The 15,999-nt window shown below is 56.1% G+C and overlaps 3 protein-coding genes across 4 annotated transcripts; 2 read left to right on the top strand and 1 right to left on the bottom strand.

Moving 5' to 3' along the window:
* Nucleotides 1–1,394: 1,394 nt before the first annotated feature.
* Nucleotides 1,395–1,943, top strand: LOC101763798 (zinc finger A20 and AN1 domain-containing stress-associated protein 7). The gene has a single exon (XM_004986139.1). It carries the CDS (start codon nucleotides 1,395–1,397, stop codon nucleotides 1,941–1,943), a length of 549 nt encoding a protein of 182 aa, XP_004986196.1.
* Nucleotides 1,944–5,303: 3,360 nt separating this feature from the next.
* Nucleotides 5,304–6,075, top strand: LOC101763389 (basic blue protein). The gene is made up of 2 exons (XM_012842676.2): nucleotides 5,304–5,543; nucleotides 5,649–6,075. Exons 1-2 carry the CDS (start codon nucleotides 5,357–5,359, stop codon nucleotides 5,852–5,854), a joined length of 393 nt encoding a protein of 130 aa, XP_012698130.1. The 5' UTR covers nucleotides 5,304–5,356; the 3' UTR covers nucleotides 5,855–6,075.
* Nucleotides 6,076–12,309: 6,234 nt separating this feature from the next.
* On the bottom strand, nucleotides 12,310–14,948 carry LOC101754055 (glucan endo-1,3-beta-glucosidase 8). 2 transcript variants are annotated; one of them, XM_004981426.3, is made up of 3 exons: nucleotides 14,402–14,947; nucleotides 13,825–14,311; nucleotides 12,310–13,695 (listed from the first exon to the last, which is right to left on the bottom strand). In XM_004981426.3, exons 2-3 carry the CDS (start codon nucleotides 14,178–14,180, stop codon nucleotides 12,567–12,569), a joined length of 1,485 nt encoding a protein of 494 aa, XP_004981483.1. In that variant the 5' UTR covers nucleotides 14,181–14,311; nucleotides 14,402–14,947; the 3' UTR covers nucleotides 12,310–12,566. The 2 variants fall into 2 exon arrangements, with proteins under 2 accessions (XP_004981483.1, XP_004981482.1); XM_004981425.4 differs by having other exon boundaries at nucleotides 13,825–14,948.
* Between the last annotated feature and the right edge of the window lie 1,051 nt (nucleotides 14,949–15,999).

Raw genomic sequence — 15,999 nt, 5'->3', positions numbered from 1 at the left:
ATGTGGCGCAAGCCATGCGTGCGGTGAGCGACGATCGTGACGAGACGGAGCAGCCGAAGAGCGCCGCCAAAGTGATCCTGCAGCCGCCCCAACTTGTGGAAGCCGGCGAGGAGGAAGAAGCAGCGACGGCGGAGCCGGAGAGCAAGCGCGCGAAAACCGAGGCGCCGCCGGCCAATCTCGATCCGCCTGCCGTGCATCAGGGAGACGGCGGCGGCGCCACGGAGCCGACGTGGGTGCGCGCGGAGCTCCTGCCTCGCCACGCCCTCCCGGGCGACCTTCAGCTCCACTTTGTGCAGGAGAAGGTCCTGACACAATCTGATCTCAAGTCGAATAAGAGCCGCATCTTCATTTTGTCCAGCGGCTCCGATCGCCTCCGCCCCCTCCTCTCCGCCGGTGAGCTCAGGAGTTGCGGTCTCCACGGCAGCAGCCGTCGCAGGGACAGGCCCGCTCAGGGCCAGGACGGCGCGAAGAAGAAGAAGAGGGAGGACAAGACGAGGCACCCGGGGGTGCTGGTGCTCGTCTACGAGCGCGGCGCGGAGCGGGAGGCGGCGGCGCTGAGGCTCAACTCGTTCTGGAGCACCAGGGCCGTGGTGATCAACGGCCATGGTTTCGGGAGGTTCGTCGCGGGCAGCGGCTTCAGGAAGGGCGACCGCGTCGAGTTCTGGGCGTTCCGGCGGCCGCAAGACCAACACCTGTGCTTCGTCGTTGCCAAGTGGGACGGCCACCGGCGGGCGGCAATCAACCGGCGGCTACGCTTCATTACTGGAGTGGTAGCTCCCCTCTGCTCGCATCCAGCAAGATTCTTGTTAGAATTTTTGCGTAGTGTACCATCTTTGCTTTCTTAGAATCTCGTTAGGAAACACCAGACGGGCATCGATCGCAATGCGGCCCAGATCATCATCATCAATCAGAAGTTCAAAACCCTAGACGTGCTTGCAACCGTTGCGCCGCCGGTGTGTGTTTGTGTTGAGAGCTCTTGATGTGCTCGGAGGAGGAGAGGGACGACGGCGAAAGATCGAGCCCGACACGACCCGTACCGTGACACCGACCCGGTTTCGCTGGGACGAAACGGGAAACCACCGTGGCAGTCCGTACGAGAGAGAGGTTATTTTTGTTAAGGTCGGGACGAGAAAACACCAGAGATTTCGGTTCGGAGTCACGAACGCATCTAATCCGAACGGGAGATCGATCGCGTAGTAGCACACTCCGAACCAGCAACGCCTCCGTCGTCGGGCACGCCGTGTCGCGCCCTAGCCTAGTAGCGCGTCTTTATAAAACCACAGCCAACCCAACTAAACGACCAGACGCCAATTGCACTCGATCGACGCGAACAAGCTCGTCTCGACGTGTTCGGCCACAGCACGCACCCGACGACGACGCTCCGCACGGTAGCGATGGCGGCGCAGAAGCGGAAGAGCGTCGACGTCGATGAGATCGACGCGGCCGCCGCGGCGGCCACGTGCGCGAACGGGTGCGGGTTCTTCGGCAACCCCTCGACCGCCGGCATGTGCTCCAAGTGCTACCGCGAGCACGCCGCCACGGCGCCCACCGACGAGAAGAAGATGGCACACCAGGCTGTTTACAACACGAGCGGCGGCGTCTTCGCGCCCGCACCCCGCGGCGCGCCGCCGGAGAAGAAGGCCAGGATCATGTGCGCCGCCGTCGCGCCGTCCCCAGACGGTGGCGTTGCTGACGGTGCAGCAGCGGCTGCCGAGCCAGCGACGGCCGCAGGCCCCGCGAAGCCGGCGGCGGCGAACCGGTGCACGGCGTGCCGCAAGAAGGTCGGCCTGCTGGGGTTCCGGTGCTGCTGCGGGGATACCTTCTGCGGCGCGCACCGCTACGCGGAGAAGCACGGCTGCAGCTTCGACTACAAGCGCGCCGGCCGCGAGCGGATCGCCAAGAACAACCCGGTCGTGGTCGCCGACAAGATCGCCAGGATCTGAACCATACAACCATACGTAGTGAGCTACAGTAGTTTGCAGGCAGCAGTAGTCTCTAGTGTCTATTTTTGTGGATGATGACTTGTAAATTCATCGATCTGCTACCCCGTTTTATTGTGCTAAGGATGGTAATGGATCATGATCCTCATATCTCCTTCACAATCCAACCCAGCACTATCTATTTTTAGTTCAAAATCATATAAAATTATGGCTCGACCCTTATTGAGCCCGATCCTTAAATTTGATAGGCTAAATTACCATCCCTAATTGTACCGCTTGTTGGCCGTGTGGTGTGGCAAGATCCTGTCGCCGAGGAACTCTAGTCTTTTTTTGTCTCTTACTAGGATTGTGCCGGTGCGTTGCTACGGGTAACATAATTTCCCTTCACAAGTATCAAAATAGCAATATAGAAATTTGAGGACAACCATTCAGCAGTTGCGGAAGAACGTAGATTAGCTAGCAATTTAACGTATGTGGAGAACCATTCAAAAGCAAATTGAGTTCATATATAATTTAAATTGCTTTAGCAATTAGCACCTGATGAAAACACTATAATTAAGTACAATTACCAATGTGATAACAAGAAATATCAAACCACTCGTCTAGAAGTTTCACTATTTTGCCAATCGTGACTATTGAATACTCATGTCACAAGGTATGAAAACATACCTTTTGCATTGCAGTGGTAGGCAGGTTGCTGAGTGAAATCATAAGGTTATTGGCAAATCAAAAGAATCGGTGATTTGATTCACTTTGTGTAACAAAACCAATTCAATGAACTAAAACTTGACAGAAGCTGCATAGACCCAGTAAAGACTTTCCTAGCTGCTTGACGGGTAACATTGAAGATTCATTACCTCGTAGAAGGCAATTACTTTATCAATTAGCGAGATTTTGTTTCTAATGAACGCATCATCCACCAACTTGTATCCATGATTCTTTGATAGACCAGAGATGCATGGATGGCATCTTCAATGTAATTGTGACTTCAGATATCAGACCACTTTCCTGAGCAGATGAATAGGATTGTTCAACTTGGTCTGCTACAAATCAACAGCCAGTCTTCTCCAAAACTCTCTTCATCTGCACACAAACCATAAAGGATTAGACTGCGGTGCACAAACAACTCTAACATAACCACATCATACAGGACATTGTTCCACCATGTTCTCTGCAGGGGTTAAACTCCATCTTCTCTGTCTGCTCTACCTGGACATTCACAATGCACATGCATCTCAAACTGTTACCAACTTGGCAACACAACACGACAACACAAGTCCCAGTTTTAGTATAACAAGGAGTTATGGTTATATAATTTTGGGTCATAAGTATAACAGAACCCATTGACCTGAATACACCCTAGATAAACCACCAGTCCTGAAACAAACAGAAACAATAGGTGTCACTGAACCTCTTTTCAGTAAAAGACACCCGAAGCTTTAGGCCAAAACTCGTGTGCATTTGTTGCAGGCAAAGATGATGCATATTTCTAAAATACAACAAAAATCGACACATAAGAAGGAATAGTGATTAATTGTCAGAACATGTGTAAAATCTTTGTTCAGGCTAACATCTAGGTTCTCACCTGCTTTGGATTACACACAAAGAACCCATAATAAAGAAGATGCACAACTCTAAACTGGTCCTTACTATGAGCTGAGCAGCTAACCAGTCATCTCCTTTTATTTTCTTAATCACATCACCCAACTCTTTACCATTGTGACGTGTATGATAATCTGCATGATGTGTTAACTCCAACATTTTCTGAAGCGGAAGGATATATAGGCATGATCAGTACTACTTATCAAATTTATGTATAATAAATATAAATAGACAATAAATGCAAAATGATTTGATCAATAGCATGCTCACTTTATAGTCATATAGGAATCTAAACTTCTGTCCAATAAAATCAATGAAAATAAGCATGATTAGATGAGCGATAGCTGACAAAGATATGCTGGTTTCAGATTACAACTCCTTTTCAACAGTACTGGAAACCTTTTCTTTTCAAGAAAGAACTAAGAAAAGGCATAACATTGACAACTATGTGGGAGATTTATTTTCTTACCCCATCAGTAGCAACAACCCAACTTGCTATTATCAGAATGGTAATAAGATTCACCTTGTATTCAGATTATGATAATAGCCTAAAATGGATCCTGGATTCCCTACATTGTCATATTCATTGCCATATCCTATTTGTCAAACACCATCAAATTCTCGCACGTCAATAACTAAAGAAACAATACCTGGACATGTCACAACCGTTCAATGCAGTCTCCATTCTCCTCCCTTCGATGTTGTTGGTGCTGGTAGTGGTAGTTACCTGAAGGTCCAAAGTTTTGCCACAATGCAGTGGAAACAGATAATAATCGAGGAATTCGAGTATGATTACTTTCCTCGGAGAAAACGATCCCTTGCAGTAACCCCCGTGGTGACCGTCGAGGTGGACAGGAAGGCGATGCTGGCCACTCGTGACGACTGCAAAGTGACGGTCATCATCTTGTCGGGCTGGGCGATCTTGATCACGGGGAGGTGAAGGACGGCAGCCCTCAGCTCCGATTTGCCTCCTGCTTAGAATTTCATAATAGAAGGGCCGGGTGATCCATGTCACTAAAAACAACATAATAGATAGTCTCACATGCATCCTGTTTAGAATTTCATCGAACACCTTGACGGCATGTCAAATAGAGATATGCAAAAATAACATAAATGGATAAGCGCATAGATGGGATTCCTGCAGCACCTACCGACATCTCTCTGCAGTTACCATGACGAGCTGCCGCCGCCCCTGCACATGACGGCACATGCACATATCGACGAGGTCACCTCGCGCTTGCTGGCCACGTGACGCTTCTGCAGCATGGCGTGGCCGCTGACCCTAATGAGCAGCTCCTCCACGATAGGCCGCCATCACAGTCGTCTCATTGTTGTCAGTCCGCGACCCGCCCGCCACAGGAATCGGAAGCGTGGATGTAGGCCAGGCCCTGCATCGTTCTCATGTCCAGGCAACAACAAAAAAAAATGCGTCTTACTGATCGATCACGGTAACACGCAGATTATTGAACTCCTCGATCCAGAATGTTGAATCGATCAACCCTCTACCTCCAGCAAGGAAATCAAACGAACCCAGGCGCCCTGCCAACGAAAAGGCAAATGCACGACGAAATCCAGCCCACCGCCCCGTGTCGCGCTGTGCCTGGCGAGGAGTCGCATCGAATACACCGCTACAACACACGTCCTGTCGCCAAGGAGCCAACGCTAGCGGCGGTCGCACCAACCATGAACGGTGGTGCGTGTCTATACATATGCGCGCCAAACTCCTGATGCCAAGCAAGCGCACCAGCATCCGGCCGGGCAGATACCAAAGACACGCACGCGCCCACGGCACCGGCGCTCCCGTGGCAAACTAAATGGCTTCGCCTAAGACGACGCTGCTCGTAGCTGCAGCCGTGGCGGCCGTCGTCGGCGTGGCCGCTCTGCTCCCGGAGATGGCGTGCGCGGCGACGTACAGGGTCGGGGACGACGCCGGCTGGAACACCGCGGTCGACTACGACGCCTGGGCCAGCGGCAAGAAGTTCAAGGTCGGCGACACGCTCGGTACGTACGCGCACCGGTTAGACGTGGTGGGTGATGTGTACGGCGTGCCAACGCGGGCGCGGCGGCGTGGTTAACTAACCGGTTGGTTTGGAGATTGGCTGGCAGTGTTCCGGTACGACACGCCGAGCGAGAAGGACGTGGTGGTGGTGGACGCGCAGGGCTACGCCGAGTGCTCGGTGCCGGACAACGCGCGGCTGCTCAACTCCGGCGACGACCACGTGGTGCTGGAGCAGGCCGGGCAGTTCTTCTTCATCTGCGACGCCGAGGGGGAGTGCGACTCCGGCATGAAGCTCGCCGTCAACGTCCACTGATCCATCGGCTAAGCTAGCTGCTTATCCGCCACGTCGACTTAGCCTAGAAATCACCACTACGCTAGATTATTGCTGGTGGTCAAAACCGATTTCTGCTGGCGGATTCCGCACCCGCTAACAACTCACTGTCAGCACAAATGTTCTTTGTGTTGCAGGTGCTTAGATAGCCTGCCAACAAAGATATTTTTGGGATAATAATAAAAAAAGCTGGTGTAGCCGCTCATGATGCCGCAACCGCGGCCATGCTGCCTCTCGTTTCGCCTCGCGCCGTTGTCCCACGACTCCGCACTACTTCTCCATCGTCGCTCGCGCCAGCTGCAGCTTGGCTAGGGCTGCCCCCAACGGTCCCTTCCCTCACCGGCCGTCGGCCCATGTGACCACTGAAGGCTGTTCCAACCAACTGCCCGCAGTGGTCTTGTGCTCGCCGGTCGACCGTCCTCAAGGCGGCCCATGCACCCGCCGGCCACCCGTCCTCGTGCCGTACGCCCGAGTCAGGCCCGCTGGCCGTTTGACCTCACGCCGGCCGGTCGGTTCGGTCTCATGCCGCCCTTGCGCGCCCGCCGAAGCTCGCCCTTGACGTCCGACCTTGGGCACGCTGCCAGAGCTTGCCCTTGGGCGCCGCTGGAGCTTGCCCTCCCACCGGAGAGGAAAGGAACATATAAGGTAGAGAGAGGGTGAGGGTGAGAGAAAGGAACAGATGAGGGGGAGAGAGAGAGCACCTGACGCCGCCTACGCTCGGTCGCCCGCCACTTGCCCACACCGGTCTCCGCGCGCGTCTGCCACGCTGGCCCGCCCCATTGGCCGCCGCTCCCGTCGGCGCCCGCGCCCACCGGCCGCCAATGCCTCCACCCAGGCGTGCCGCCCCTAGTGCTCGTGGCCCATCCGCACGGCCGTCGCTCCCGCTGGTGCCTCCTCCTGGAGAGATAAGAGGAGATAAGGGAGAGGTATGGAGCTGACGCCCGCTCCGTTGGTGCCTGCTCCTGGAGAGATAAGGGAGCGGCATTTGTGCTGGCAGGTGCTTAGATCGCCCGCAGCACAGAGCCATCTGTGCTGGCAGCGGTCCCGGTCACCTTTGTGCTGACAGGTGCCAATTCCACCTGTCAGCACGTTAATTTGGATGCGCCAGCACAAATCATTTCTGGCGTAGTGTGTGGTCCGCCGCAGAGCATCCACGTGGCAGTCTTCTCTAGTTCAGAGCATTTCAGTACAAGCTTACGAATAAACTTAGTGATGTGTGTTCTGGCAGTCTCGTCAGGTTATTCAGACAAGTTTGCTACAACCCACTTGTTTCAAAAAAAAATTTAGATAAACTTGTTTCAAATTTAAGCTTGTCCTACATGCTTGTTCAATGGAATAGCTGAGTGGAGACAAAAGGAATGTTAAAAAATACATTGCTATAATCAAAACCACCAGAGTCCTTTGCCTCTATTGGATTCTCATAGAGCGCGTACTGCACCAACGACTTCTTCTTCATGTCAACTGTAACCATCCAAGCCTTGTCAAGATATCCAGGCCCATCACTATGAAGTGAAGAATGCTGTCCTCCTCCATGTCGCCGACAGGGAATCTCGGCACGGTCCTTGGCAGAGGCGAATCTTGGTAGCTCGGAAGCGACGAGAGGTCTTGGAGCAGGAGAGAAGAGTCCTCCTCCCACTCGAGTTCCGGCATCCTCAGAGTCCACGTCGTGATGGTGCACCCGTCGTAGTTGTCGTCGTAGTGGGAAGGCCCCTCGTCGTCGCTCGTGATGCCCGCATCGTGGTCGTCGTCGTCGGCCCGGTGGAGCGGAACTTGCCATTGTCGATGTCGACGAACTTCAGATGGCCTCGACAGATGGACACTGCCCTGTACATGTTTGGAAGGTCCCTGTCGCCTCTCCACGTCTCAATGCCAGGGAATCCACGGAAGGAGAACACGGTGTCAGTGCACCAAAAGTACTCGACAATCCCCTCTTCCTTGGCGTAGGGCAGGTCGAGCTGCTTGGTCTCCCACTGCCCGGTGGCAGACGACGACCTGTAAAGCCACACGACGGCCGCCTCAACCTCCGTCATCGTGGTGGCGTCGACGACGACGTTGTGTCTCCTCAGATTGGCCACGACGAACTCCTCGCCTCTGCGGGCGATGCCGGTAACCTCAGCTTGGGCCTTCCAGACGCTGGGAGGAGGAGGGAGAGGCAGCAGCGATGGCAACTCAGGGTCGGCCTTGTAGACGAAGAAGTTGTGCGGGAACTTCTTGGCATAAACTCCCTTGACGGCGACGACCATATGGACGAGGAGGAGGTCGCCGTCAGCGGCCACGACGCTGATGGGCACCATGGGCACGTCGTCGTCGGTGTAGAGCTGGACTACGGAACAGGCCGGCGGCGTGGCGAGGCGGCGGAGGGAGACGCGGACGTCCCGGCCGTTGCTCGTCTTGCAGGCGGCGGCTGTGGCGGTGTTCATAGGGAGGTGCTCCCGGTCCACGCGCGTCTCGAACAGCGCCTACCCGGCGAGGACGGGCGGAGGGGCGGGATCGTCGCGTCGAGGATCGTGGGAGAGGGCACCGGCGGCGGCGGGGGCGATGGCCATGTCGGGGGGAGTCAAAGACGATCGCCGCGGGAGTTTAGGGGTTGGGGATTATTTTGCAAATAGTGGAGGTGGAGAAAGATTGAAAACAATGACGGCGGATATGGATTGGAGTCTGCAGCCGTGCAACCGGGGAACTCTGTTTTTTTACCCCCGAAATGTTTGCAGGAAGACTCTTGTCACCCTGCAAAATGACTTGGGCACGCGACACTACTCAATTACTCATCACCGTCGTCGCGGTGGCCGCTCTGCTCCGGCCGACCGCGTCCACGGCGTCGTCGTCGTACAGGGTCGGCGCGACGACTCCAGCCGGACTAGGACGCCTGGGCCAGCAGGCAGCAGCAACATATAGGTTCAAAGTCGGCGGCACGCTGGGAAACTTGAAGTGGAGCAGTCCCAGACAGAGCCTTAAGCTCATGCGTAGTACGATGGCACGGCACCTAATATCCAATAGCACGCGACCGATCCATTGCGACGCACGGCGGCACGCGGCGATCGGCTACTGCCTGACCGATTGATGCGTCGCAGAGCTTCCACAACGCAGGGTGAGCTACGCGGCGTGCGCCGTGCCGAGCGACGCGCCGACGCTGGCCTCCGGTGGACGACCGCGTGGCGCTGAGGCAGGCCGGGCGGTGGTTCTTCATCAACGTCGTCGAGGGCCACTGCTAGTCCGGGATGAAGCTCAACGTCAACGTCGTCCACTGATCAGCTAGCTTAGCTAGCTAGTCGTCATGTCGGAGCCGCGGCTTGCTTGCTGGCTCTAGTGGTGCATCATGTACAAGCCGTTCAGTACAGCTTTACAGACTTCAGAGTGCAGTCTAGTTTCAGTACGAAAACCACGAAACAGGAGCTCGTTCTGACCCGGTTGTTGAGCGCAGGATCGCTCGTCGTCGCGTATGCCTAAACCAACGGAATCCAAGCCAGCACCTCCCGACCTGCGAACCGCCGCCGCCGCCGCGCACCTGGACGCTCGTCACACGCATCCAGCAGAGGATCACGCGGAAGTTTCCTGCGCACACCGCCGCCCACGTCTGGCGCCAAACAAGAAGAGCACGCCAGGTCGTTTCACGCGAGCCGCGCGCTGGTTCGGCGGGTCGGTCCGGACTCCGGAGTCCGGACGCCCAGGCCCGGCACATGACGCTTCCCTTTCTCGTTCGGTCGTTCCCGCCCCCTCACGGTTCCACTTCGATTCTTCAGCTCCGCTCCCGAGTTCTGTTCATCGTTCTGCTGGGATTTAGTGATTTACAGTGTTTGCTTCGGCGAACGCCGATTGCCACTGGTCCGGTCCAACGGGCTGCAGCATCGCTTTGGTGGCTGGCTTTTCTGTTTGATTGTTCTGGTGCGCGTTGTGTGTGCATTCAGAATTTCGGATACACCTTGTGGTCTCGTGGAACTTGACCCTGTGGAAGTCCTCGATCGCAGGAGGAAGTCGAGATGGAGGGGCGAGTGGTGAGCCGGAAGGGGAAGCTGACAGCTGCGGCGGTGGAGGTGCGCCGTGCTCAAGAAAGAGTCCGACGACCAAGAGCAACAAAAGCAGCAAGCTCTGAACGAATGTGAAAATCTCTTGCAGCTTGTAGGACATGTAATTCGCAAGCAGCAATTGCTATCTTGGTAATTCGATCTTTCAAAAATTCAATGTGGCAGCGAGACCCTGAGCTGAGCTGAATCCTGCCGTCGGATGTCCCAAGTCCACTCTGCAACGCCAGAAGAAACATAAGCAGGAGACACCGCCATCCGCGTCAAGGCGCTCGCTTCGCCTCTCCGAATCCTCGTCGTCGTCTCCGGCCACCGCACTTCCGTCGCGCGCCGCGGCGGCAGCATCTATGGAGGAGCTGGGACCGAGAGCGGCGCCTGCAGGGAGACGCGGCTCCGGCTAGACGTTGAATCTCGAATCTGGATCACCGGGATGCATGGGGATGGGGTTAGCGGAGGTCACTGGCGGTCAATGGATCGCCGGCACCTCGCGGCGGGCTGCTCCGGCTCCGGCCCGAAATGTTTGCAAATCACCCCCGGGTTTGGATCGCGATCAATAATCGCGATCCAAATTAGGGGTGCTATTGTAAAATTTCTGATCAGATATTTATGAACATCCCCCTAATTTGGATCGCGACTATTAATCGCGATCCAAATTAGGGGTCCATCTGTAAAATTCTAGATCAAAATTATGCAAAACGACCCTGATTCGGACGGCTCGCTTCTCGCCCGTCACCGACGGCCGCCGCCGCCGTCACCCCAGGTTCAGTCTGCCGGGAAGGGATAACACCCATCTTTCGCTCAGGTCCCTCCCTACCACGTGATCTCCACTCCTCTGATCTGCTCCGGCAGCAAGACGCGCGATCTGCCATGGGCATCACAGCCGGGTCAAGAAGCCGCGCGATTGAGCTCAAGCAGGCGAGCGCGGCGGCGGATTCTCCTCCCGGAACACGGCAGGCTACAGGGACGTCTTCTTCATTTATTCATGGTTTCATCTAAGCCAGTAGATTTTTCCTGAAATGGGTGCGGTGCTTCCGAGCATTTGAACAGCAGAGGAGCTTGGAATTGCCATCCCAGCTTAGCACCTGCGAGCGCAGAACAAAGCAAAGGACGTTCAGTTTTCTGAAGTTCTGAACATACACAGCCAGCATCTACTATACTACCAAAAGCCAAAAGGATCCTGTTGTTTTGTCGATCACCAAGCCCAATGGGCTGCGAGGGGATGCAGCATTGCAGCAGCGGCCTGGCTATTCTGTTGAATTGTTGATTGTTCCGGTGTGCTTCTGCGTGAGATTCAGAGACACACCTTCTGGAACTTGGCAAGTTGGCATCGTGCAGGAAAAGCTTGAAGAGGGTCCATGGACCGTCAGTTCTGATTGCAGACCAAAACTACGAATAAGCAGAGCGACACAATGGTGCCTAAACCAACGCAATCCAAGTCAGCACTTCAGGAAATTCAAGTGGTTTCTATGTAGATTTCGTAAGAATACAGGCATTGGGAGCAAAGTGTCCAACCAATGACACAGACGCAGTACCGCGTCCAAAGTTTCACAAAGCCACACTCATGGTGCCTACGTATAAGCAGGACTGCAGGATGCCAGGATCACTGGTGGGTTGGGTACAATGCTCCCTCTCCGGATTTCAGAATCGGGGTAGAACTGGCATTCTGGCACTGGGAACAAAGGATAGTGCCCCTGCCGACCTGCGAACCGCCGCCGCCGCACCCGCACACCTGAGCGGCGAGCATCACACGCATCCAGCAGCCGCAGTGCACGTCTCGCGCCAAACAAGAAGCGCCGCGTCTCGGATCACGGCAAGGCGCCGAAGCAAGCGGGAGGAGCCCCGCCCCGGAGAGACGAGCCGACGACGCCACCAGGTCGTTTCTGTGTTCCCCACGTGAGTCGGTCCGGGCGCCGTGCCCCTTGCTCGTTCGTTGTAGGAAACTCAACTGTTTTACCGGATAAAAATCAAAAGAACAAAAAACAGCACAAATTGTAGTCACCACATGTGCACGGCTGATCCGGAAAGCTTCTTCTAAGGGTTTATTGGTCACTTCACTTCACTTGCGTACGGGAAAGCCCAGGAACGAGTTCCAACTTTCGACGCGAGAAGAGTTGCGCATCCTGAGTTCTAGACCATGACACCATGTGCCCGTCCCATGTTATGCTGGATCAGGGGGGCCATGTGCTGTGCATCTCCTACGCATCTTGTATTTCGATTGATTCGAATCATGTGGATGCCACCAGTATACTGCAAAAAAGCCAAACAAATCTGGATCACCTATAAGCTACAACTCCAAGTCCCAATAATCATGGTGCATCCCAGATTGTGCCCGTCATGTGTGGACACATGGTGCCTACTGAGAGTCTGAAACTGAACGAACTGTTACTCGTCAGTCATCTAGCTTCGGTGATTTGGATCAGCAGCCCAGCAGAGTGTTGTTGCATTGCATACGGTGTCAAACGAACCATCTCAAATCAGTATACATCCTGAACCTGAAGTATACATGTATATCTCCAGTACAACACTTCCTACCAATTATTTTTCACCAAAATTAAACCAACAAACGAACGAACTATAATCTGCAAGCGCGCCCTGCCAAAACCCCAAAACCAAAACCAACCAAAGATCAACAATAACTAAACCTGCCTATCTAAACCAAGCACGCACGCCCTCCCCTAATGCAGCAGGATCGTCAGCTGCGCCAAGAACAGCAGCACGGCGGCAGCGGCGGCCACGCCGATCGGCCGCCGGTGACCCGCCGCCGCCGAGGTGGTGGCGATCTGTATGGTGAAGTTGCAGGTGTTGGTGGAGGGGTCCGTCTGTGTGGGCCTGGCGAGCCCCTGGAAGTCGCACGCCTCGTCCGCCTGGTCCTTCATCTGGAAGAAAGCGTTGAAGGCGTAGGACGCGTTGCCGTTGCTGTCCATGCCGCCGCACGTAGAGCCGTACCCCAGCGCGGTGCAGTCGGCGAAGGTGCACGCGAAGTTGATGTTGTCCGCGAGCTTGTCCATGTTGGGCGACTCCGTGTTGACGACGCACCACGTCCGGGGCAGGTACTCCACCCCCTGCGCCGGCACCAGCATCGCGTTCTGCCCCTGCCCCGACAGGTCCATCGGGTACTTGGGCTGCCCGTCGTAGCGGAGGATGCCCCAGTGCCGCTCGAAGTTGCCGGGGGCCACGCTCTTGATGTCCTCGTCGAGGAGCCCGAACAGGTAGACCTCGATGTACTGGTTGGGCCGGACGGGGGTGCCGGCGTTGGCAGCGAGCCGCTTGAGGAGGCCGTTGTAGAACCGCTGCGCGTAGACATTGGTGGCGTGCTTGTCGCCGTCGGTGGGCCAGCCGACCTCGCCGACGATGACGGGGAGGTCGCCGTGCCCGGACGCCTTGAGCGCGGCCACCAGGGTGTCGAAGTTGGCGTCGAACACGTTGGTGTACTGCACGCCGTTGTCGAGGACAGGCGTCGCGCCGCCGTCGAAGAAGGCGAAGTCCACGGGGAAGTTGTCGTTGAGGAACAGGCTGATGAACGGGTAGATGTTCACCGTGAAGGGCGCGCTGTGGTTGCTCAGGAACTGCACCATCTGCGTCATCAGGTCCGCGATGTCGGGCCGCCACCGCCCCGCCGACGGCACCGGGTTGTCCGTCGGGGACATGTACACGTCGGCGTTCAGCGGGACCGTCGCCTTGATGGTGTCGCCGAGCCCGGCCTCGTCCAGCGCGTTCTGGATGTTCTGCAGCGCCGGGAACGTCACCTTGTCGAACGTGTTGTTGTACGCCGCCAGGAACGGCTCGTTGCCCACGGCCACGTACCTGCAATGCAACACTATTAGCTTTAGCCACCGACCGCAGACACGTCGCGGCGGCGCGGCCGCCGCGGCACCACGGACGAGCCATGAATGAGCAGGAGAAGAGAAACTGCTCAGAGCAGTAGCCTCTCACTTGATGGTGACGCCGCCGTCGAAGTTGTACCGGGAGACGTTGTGCCGGACCCACTCCTTGGCGGTGTCGTAGTCGGTGATCCTGTCGAGCAGGACATTGGGGATGGCCACCATGACCTCGATGCCGGTGCCGGCGAGCGCGCTGAGCGTGCTCTGGTCGGCGTCGAACAGCTTCACCTTCTTGATGCCGTTGTCCTTGAGCATCTGCACCACGATCTTGGGCGGCAGCTGGTGCGTGGCCTGCGTGCCCCAGTTCATCCCCAGCGCCTCCACCCTCGCGACGCCGGACCACGACGCCGCCGCCGCCATTGCCGCCAGCAAGCAGAGCCACGGACGCAGCGCGGCTAGATTCTCCATCCGGCTCCCCCGGCGCGCTGATCGGAGCCTGGCAAGATCTCTACCGTCAACTCCCAGCGACCAATCGATCGGAGCTGGAGAGACAAACACCAGGCCTCCTGGTCACCTGGATGCAATGGCTTGGGACCGGACTGCAATCGGAGTAAGGAAGCTTCAAGATTTATAGCTCCGAAGCCCAAACAAAGAAAGCTTTAAATTTCTGGCGTGAAGAGATGCAAGACCAATCAGAATCGATCAAGAAGAAGGGGGGCTTCTATAAACAGGACGGCGAGACGCCGCTCCAAGGAAACGGCGATGGAAGAAGCGAAGGCTGCACACGAAACACGGTTTCCCTCCAGCTCGATGTTTCCCACCCGATCCGTGTGACAGAAACACGGGAAAAGAAGAACCAAATAAGGAAGATGGGACTGGCTAGTTGGACGCCGGCCGCAATTAAGACGCGGGCGGATGATGAGAACCGAGGTGACAGGGACGGATCGGAAAAGCGAAGGAACTTTTGAATTGAGGGGGGAGAGAGGACAGCAGAGGATACAGATACACGGGACCGAAATGATCCGGAGCAGAGATCAGGATCCCGGGACCGCGCCACCGCCGATCGGTGGGAAGGAGCTATCGGCTATCCCTCCTCTCCTCCTCGCCGAGACGCGGTGATAAGCCCGGAGCGAGCGAGAGAGCGGATGTGACGCCAGCGGCGACGGGCGGATGGTTCGTGGATAGTGTGCCCCGTATCGCCGAAGCGGAGGCGGGGAGGCCGGAGGGGGAGTGGTGGTGGTGGGAGTGGGGGACTGGGAGTGGTGGGCGGCGAGGGCGGTTTGGTCATCTCGACGCGCGAGCGTTTCGGTGCGGGGGGGACGACGTGGCACGCGGTTCCCGGGTTGACTCGTGGAGCCCACGTGGGGCGGGGCGCGCGCCCCCGCTGCTCTGCCGGCGCGTCTCTCCCGGACAGACCAGACACACTGTCTGGGGTTAGTACGAACAAACGGTAGCGTGCAAATCGCATGAGAAAAAGGGAGTAACGTGCATGCTAAAAAGTTTCTGAATAACTTTTTAGACTCACTCATGCTAATACCTTTATGCAATCCGCTTGATTCGTTAAATTTAAATCCAACTCAATTTCGCGCAAAAATGGTGTCAAGCGTAAGGTCTTGGCCTCTTCTCTCTTTTTGAAAAAAAAAGATAACATAGTTTTTGCTTGAAACCTACCTGATTGATTAAACTTTTAGACAAAAGAGAGAGAAGAAAATGGGGGACAGGCGTATCAGGGAACAGCCCAAGGCCCCCAAATGGCCGGCGACGTGGCGGATTCCGCCGTCCGGAGTACGGGCTCCGGCCGATTCGCCCGTTGCATTGGCCCAATTACCAAAACGCCCTCCGATTCAAATCGCCGGGCACGCCCGGACAAAAAGGGCCACGGCCTTGAGCTCGTGTGGCACATGCCCTCCACGCTGCCGCATCGTGTCATGCCCCCACTGGGAGCACGGAGCAGGCGCCACGCACCAGGGCACATCGCCGTTCTGGCGCTTGCCGCCGTTGCTTGTTGATGCGTGGCGCCTACAGTATCTATCTAGTTTTACCTGCAACGGTTGCTTTGCTGTGGTTGGAGTAGTTGGGGGACGGAGTTTGCTTTCCGCGGATTGATTTGCACTCCACCGCCGTTGCAGATTAGCAGGTGGCAGGGCAGGGGTCAAGCGAGTAATCAGCCGATCACGCGCTCCTGGATTGGAAAATGATGTCTCCGTGTCTTCATTTTGATCATTTCAAAATTGATTGTTCTAGTCGGCCACGCTCCTCGCCTCCTTTGCTGCTTCGTGACGTATCT

Source organism: Setaria italica, chromosome IX (genome assembly GCF_000263155.2).
Source record: "Setaria italica strain Yugu1 chromosome IX, Setaria_italica_v2.0, whole genome shotgun sequence".
In the NCBI taxonomy this organism is placed as follows: domain Eukaryota; kingdom Viridiplantae; phylum Streptophyta; class Magnoliopsida; order Poales; family Poaceae; genus Setaria; species Setaria italica.
This window is presented reverse-complemented; position numbering and strand designations above follow the sequence as displayed.